Source organism: Fukomys damarensis, unplaced genomic scaffold (genome assembly GCF_012274545.1).
Source record: "Fukomys damarensis isolate Sample0158 unplaced genomic scaffold, DMR_v1.0_HiC HiC_scaffold_37, whole genome shotgun sequence".
NCBI lineage: Eukaryota > Metazoa > Chordata > Mammalia > Rodentia > Bathyergidae > Fukomys > Fukomys damarensis.
In genome coordinates this window covers 1629665-1636067 of record NW_022900949.1, presented here as the reverse complement: position 1 = coordinate 1636067, position 6403 = coordinate 1629665, and the positions used below count along the sequence as shown (strand labels likewise).

General features: G+C 59.5%; 1 protein-coding gene across 2 annotated transcripts in view; it reads right to left on the bottom strand.

Annotated features, from left to right (window-relative positions):
• Positions 1-6381, bottom strand: part of Kcnn1 (potassium calcium-activated channel subfamily N member 1) — a 7662-nt gene extending 1281 nt beyond the window's left edge. Inside the window, exons 1-9 of one of the 2 annotated variants that reach the window (XM_033759296.1) lie at positions 6257-6381; positions 6009-6104; positions 4836-5254; positions 4688-4696; positions 3236-3377; positions 2018-2128; positions 1617-1719; positions 267-275; positions 25-94 (exon numbers count right to left, since the gene is read on the bottom strand). In XM_033759296.1, the coding sequence (XP_033615187.1) occupies positions 81-94; positions 267-275; positions 1617-1719; positions 2018-2128; positions 3236-3377; positions 4688-4696; positions 4836-5254; positions 6009-6104; positions 6257-6298 (945 nt within the window). In that variant the 5' untranslated portion in view covers positions 6299-6381 and the 3' untranslated portion in view covers positions 25-80. The remainder of the gene's footprint in view (positions 1-24; positions 95-266; positions 276-1616; positions 1720-2017; positions 2129-3235; positions 3378-4687; positions 4697-4835; positions 5255-6008; positions 6105-6256) is intronic. The other variant, XM_033759297.1, reaches the window with a different exon arrangement.
• Between the last annotated feature and the right edge of the window lie 22 nt (positions 6382-6403).

The following is a 6403-nucleotide window of genomic DNA, read 5'->3' as shown; positions in this document are numbered from 1 at the left end:
CCCTCCCCCGGGGCCTGCACTCACCTTGGCCAGATCGGCCAGCGAGTTGGCCTGGTCACTCAGCCTCCCTTGCTCGATCTTCACGCTCCGCAGCCTGGGACACAGCGGGGCCGGGGTCAGGCGGCAGGTGCCCGGGCTGGGGTGGCTCACAAACATGCTCACCACAGGGGACCAGCCAGGACATCCTGGGCTGCCGACCCGGGCCAGGGGCAGACATGCACCCAGCCACCCCATGCACCCAGCCTGCTGGCCACCCTGGAACTTACTTCTGAGCCCTGGCGGGAGCAGGAGAGCAGGGGAGAAACCACAGGGCAGTTTATTCTCAGCGTAGCCGGAGCCCCATGCCCGTCCCTGCCCACCTCCCACAGGGGCCACCAGGCCCAGCAGGGAGAAGCCACTGGCCTCGCCACCCCTGCTGGGTGGCCTGGGTGCTGTGGCCCCCGGACAGCTGTGCCTGGGTGACCAGATCCAGAGGCTGAGTCGGCCCAGGTACCCCATAACCCTGGGCTCCCCACCCCGGACCCCGTCTGGACGGAGATGGAGACAGACACCCAGTCCGAGTCAGGGCCCCAAGGACTGACCACCAGGGACACCAACACCCTCCTGGGCTTGTCTGAGTGGGGTGAATGGTGTACCCCAGGGGTATGCTGGCATCAGATGCCCCAGAGCTTGGGGTATGACTGTCCAGGGCAGGGTCAATAGGGTGCCCTAACCTCATACAGCTGTTGTGCGGTGGGGCACACCTGTAACCCTAGAACTTGGGAGGCTGAGGCAGGAGGACCACTATAAGTTCGAGGCCAGCCTGGGCTACACAGTGAGTTCAAAGCCAGCCTGAGCTACATAGTGAGACCCTGTCTCAGCTGCCCCCCCAAAGCATCTGAACCAATAAACAAATAAAATAAAATAAATTTTATTTAGAGACAGAGAGGGTCTCAACTTAGGGCTGGGCTCGAACTTTTCATACTCCTGCCTCAGCCTCCCAGAGTACTGGGATCTTAGGTATGAGCTACTGCTGCATATCTGCCTACTGTTGAAATCCTAAATTGGCCACTGCTGTCCTGAGGAACTCGGGCCCAGGCTGCCCCTGGGCTCTTTATTGTAACTGGTGTTGCAGGATTCATAAAGTCCCCCAAGGGCCACCGTTGAGATCCACTTGATTAATTGTCAGGACAAAGGACAACACAGGAAATGAAAGAATTTCTCATTGTCCCATATGCTCGCATGGATCTGACCACAGCTGTCATTCTGAGGTTCCCAGCAGCCAAAGCAAAAACAGGAAATTGTCTTTGAGTCAAAGGGGTAAGACGGCTTGGTAATTCTAGAGAATAAGTTATGCTTTCTCCCACACGCACTGGGGACTTCCAGGACTTGTCCGAGGGCACTGTCTGGATGAACACCGGGCCCTCCCTCTGTGCTCCCATCCTGCCCAGCATGGAACTGCAGGCCCCAGCTTTCCACCCGGTCTGCAGGGGAAGCCCAGGAAGAGGCCATCGAGCCGCTGGCTTGGCCTCAGCCTCCTCCCGGGGCCACAGCTGGCCGCCTCCGTGCTAGACGGACACGGAAATGCGAGCTGGAAAGGTTCTGGACTTACTGATGGATGGCTTGGAGGAACTTACGCTGGTGTTTCCGAACCCGGGATTGGTCAGGCTTCTTCACCAGCCTGGTATGTTTGTAGATGAGCCACGTCTCCCTGAGAACATTAGCAGCGGCATTTTTTACCTGGGGCCAGAGAAAGAACAGCTCCTCAGGATAAGTGCACAAAAACAAAACAGAGCAGACAGAAAATTTCTGGAAACCTCTAGAAGCTTCTAGAAATGTCCAGAAACTTATGGAACCCTGGACTGTAAGGCAGAGCCACATTTCAGTGCACACCTGTGCGGTATGGTTGTGTCTCACACACTTCCTTGCTCGCCACCCCTGAACAGTGTGAACTTGGTGAATCGGAATAATGCAGATGGGAAAACCGAGGCACTGGTCAGTGATTCAGACAGGCACAGACATGCGAGCAGGGCCTCACCCGCTTGGTGAGCTGAGTGTCCATCATGAAGTTGTGAACGTGCTTCTCGGCCTTGGTGAGCTCCAGCTTCCGGGCCACCACGGCCACCACCAGGGCGGTGCAGCCAGCTCCCTGAGCGGGGTGGGGGTCATCAGTGTCCTCTGGGGCTGCCCGGGCCACCCTGCCCCACACCTCATCCAGCCCCTGAGAATGCTGAGGAGGGGCAGCGGGGTAAGAAAGGGACAAGAGCTGGGCCTGGTGGCGCACGCCTGTAATCCTAGCACTTGGGAGGCTGAGGCAGGAGGATCACTGTGAGTTCAAGACCAGCCTGGGCTACACAATGAGTTCCAGGTCAGTCTCAACCACATAGTGAGACCCTGTCTCAAAAAAAAAAAAGAAAAAAAAGAAAAAAGAAAGGGACAAGAAGCCGGGTACAGGGGTGCACACCTGAGAGCCAAGCTACTTGGAGGCTGAGGCAGGAGGACTAAGTTCAAGCCCAGCCCAGGCAACTTAGACCCTGTCTCCAAATGAAATTAAAAGGGCCGAGAGGCAGCTCAGCGGCGAGCGCTTGCCCGACATGTGTGAGACCTGGGCTTCCAGCCCCAGCACTGCAAAGTATAAACATTAAAAAAAAAAAAAAAGTAGGGGTGGGCAGGGGCTCCCTGAAGACACCTGTCTCAGGCTTCTGGCCAGGATCAGAGTCTTTATTAATCACCTACCTACCTTCCTCCCTTCTTACCCTCACTCCCTTCTTTTGTATTTTTTGAGACAGTCTTGCCAAGTTGCTAAATTGCCCAGGCTGGGCTTGAACTTGATCTCTTCCTGCTTCAGCCTCCCGAGTGCCAGCGTTTACAGGCATGTGCCGTGTCACCCCCTCCAGGACTAGGGCTTTGAGAGTCCCTAAACTCTGTTCTCAGGGGAAGCTCGGTCAACAGTGACAAAACACTTTGCTAGAATCTCTGCCCGGAAGACTATGTAGCCAGGAAGAAGACAACTAGGGATCCACACCAAAGAGGGAGCAGCACGAGGTGCTGTTTGGGCCAACTGAGTCATACAGGGTGCCCTCCACTCCAACAGGGGCTCCTCGGCCAAGGGTGGGGCTGGCTGTGACTTTGGCACTTCGAGGCATTTCACATAAAGGGGCTATGAAAGAAGTGATCACTGGGGAAACTGAGGCACAGAAGCACCCAATGCCCGATGCCAGGGCTGTGGAGGTAGAGGTGATGTCCCAGGCCTCACCATGATGCCGGTGAGCAGGCACACGCCCCTGCCACAGTAGGTGTGCGGGACCATGTCTCCGTAGCCGATGGACAGGAAGGTGATGGAGATGAGCCACATAGCCCCCAGGAAGTTGCTGGTCACCTCCTGCTTGTCGTGGTACCTGGAGGTGGGGCAGGAGGCCAGGTCAGGGCCGGGGCCCAGGGCAAGCGGCACCCTGGTGGGGACGTGACTGCAGACGAGTCCACCGGCCTCGCAGGGACTGGTCGGCCTGGGGCCATCAGTGCCTGGGGCAGCCCCGGGGGGACGGAACGGTGGCCTGCCCGCCCCTGCTCCTACTCCGGATCACTATGTGGCCCAGGCTGGCCTTGAACCCATGGAGATGCTCCTGCCTCAGCCTCCGAGTGCTGGGATCACACCATGCCCAGTGTCTGTTCCTTCTGATCTCCCCCGTGCCAGCTTACTCACCCCCTCAGCCTGGGATGTGACGGAGGACGAGACCCGTCCCACGGACAGACACACGGACACATGGGACACGGGTGGCTGAGGGCACCAGCACGGGCAGGGTGTGTGATGGGACTGGGTCAGGTAGCAGGAGGAGTGGCTGACAGGAAGCCTCGGGACACAGCTGGCTCGGGGAGGCCAGGATGGGTCCCATGGCCACAGCGGGGCCACAGCTGGGCTAGAGGGGGCCTGTGTGACCGCGCCAGGCCAGGCTGGGAGGCTGGCTCTCGGGGCCTGGGGACAACTTGGGGACCTGTCGCAACTCCCATTCCACAGTGGGTTCTGCTACCAGCTCCGGGAGGTTGGGGAGCCCCATTTCCTTCCCGGGTCAGTGGAATCTGGGACAGGGACCGGCGGGAGACAAGCGGGCCCCGCCCTGGCCCCCAGACTAGACTTCCGGGTGCTCACCTGCCCAGAAGCAGGGCCGAGGGGACATGCGGGCCACAGCGAGGGGAGCAGGGACAAGCGTCTCTGTGGGCGTGGAATTTAGGACTGGCTGCCCGCTGGCCTCGCCCCGACCCGGCGGGGACCTGGGGACCCCAACCTGACGTTTCTAATTAGGCTTCTGAGGTGGGCTGTGGGGGCAGCTTGGGGACCCGAGGTGACCCAAGGGGTGAGGACCCCCGAGACCCTCCCTGTGTCCACCACAGGGCCAGCTGGGACCTTTTGGTCCCTTGGACAACCGGGCACTGGCCTGGGCATGCCAGTGGCCCTGAGCCTCAGTTTCCCCACAAGCTGGGCGAGTAGCCTGCTGCCCTCCAGGGACACCGGGGTCACCGACCCCAAGGTCCTGGGGCTGAGCCAGCTCGGGGACCAGCAGAGTCCCCCTCTGGGCCTCTGGGCCCAAGGACCGGGTCTGGGGTGATGCCCTCCCGTCTCTCCTATGGCAGCGAATCTTAAATTCCTAGCAGGGGAAAGCGGGGGAACAGCGGCGGTGGCGGTGGGGGTCCCTCCTCAGAGCAGACTCACATGTCTTCCCTGCGGTCCGGCAGGGCGGGCAGAGAGGAGAAGGAAAGCTGGTTAAATGTGGGGGCGGGGCCAGGAGGGATGCCTGGTCAGAGGTCAGAGGCCAGAGGTCAGAGGCCAGAGGTCAGCCTCCAGAGCGAGGGCTTCCTACCTCTCGCACACGCGCACTGTCCAGGCAGCGATGACCCAGGAGGAGATGCTGAAGACCAGCAGCACGGTGCCGGGGCAGATGGTCATGAGCGTCTTCATGACGAAGCGCGTGTTGAAGGTGATCTTGTTGAGCGCCCCGATGCTGCGCGACGAGGCGTCCGTGAAGATCTTGCTGTGCAGCAGCATGACGCGGCCCAGCAGGTAGAGGCGCAGGAACATGGGGATGGACAGCAGCACGTCCACATCGGCCTCGGCCACCGACGGCGCGTACGTGAAGGCCAGCCGCGCCGTCCAGGTGAAGCGGTAGTGTCCAGGCACCGGGTGGATGGCGCATACCGCCAGCTCCAGCGAGATGCGGAGGATGCGCTCGCGGGTCATGGCGATTCGCCAGTCGTCGGCCCCATTGTCCGCCATGAACAGCTGCGGAGGGAGGTGGCACTCAGCCCCAAGCCCAACATGGCGCTTTGAACATCCCCAGGCTGAAACCCAAACTGGCTGGAGCTGCCGCCCCACCACAGTCAGAAATGGGGCGCATGAACAGAACTCTCTGGTCATATGTGCCGGGGAGAATTCGAACAAAACAGCAGCCTAGATCTGCAGCTACTTGGGAGGCTGAGGCAGGAGGATCTTGACTTTAAGCCCAGCCTGGGCAGTTTAGTGACTTAGCAAGATCTTTAAAAAAAAAAAGGTGTGTGTGGTGGGAGTAGAAGGAATATAAAGGTGGGTAAAGAGGAATGAATATAATCAAAATACATTATACACATTAAGCCCCCCCAAATGTGAAACTGGGGGTAGGGGGACAAGGCATTGATAGAGTGAATGATGGAGGTATTTTCCGGGTGTGGTGGCGTCACTTTGTTTTGTAGAGGTGCTGAGGATGGACCCCAGGGCCTTTCCACCCCCAGCCCTTTTTATTTTTTATTTTGAGACAGGGTCTCGCTAAGTTGCCCAGCATGAGCGCCAACTTGAGATCCTCCTGCCTCAGCCTCCCAGGGTGCTGGGACGGCAGGCGAGTGCCACCACACCTGGCTTACCTCTTTTCTTTGTGAACTCAGCAATGAAAATGAAAGTGTAGGCCATGTTACAGATAATTCTGGGGGGACGGGCACTTCTGTTTTCCCTCTAAAGACCTCATCTGTCCCTCGGTGTCCCCGGGCCCGGTGGGGCCACCAACCTGGATCTCCCGGGCGTGGTACAGCACGACAAGGCCCAACAGGATGATGGTAGACAGGCTGATGAGGCATTTCAGGGCGAAGGAATACAGAGACGCCTGGGACAGAGGGGACACAGGACGCCGCAGGGTGGGCGTCAGGGATGGCCAGAGGCAGCACCCGCCCACCAAGCCTCGACTTCCCCGAGGTGCCCGGCCCCTGAGAGCTTTGCTTTCTTTTTGCTTTGATTTTGGGGGACCCTGGGGCCCACCTTGGTGTAGACGCCCCAGGACAGCTCGGTCTCCGTCACCATGACGACGATGCCGAATACGCCGAAGATGAGCGCATAGTCACTGAGCCGCTTCCGCTTCTCAAACAGCGCGCGCCGGTGGCCCAGGCGGTGGCCCGCGGCGGGCGG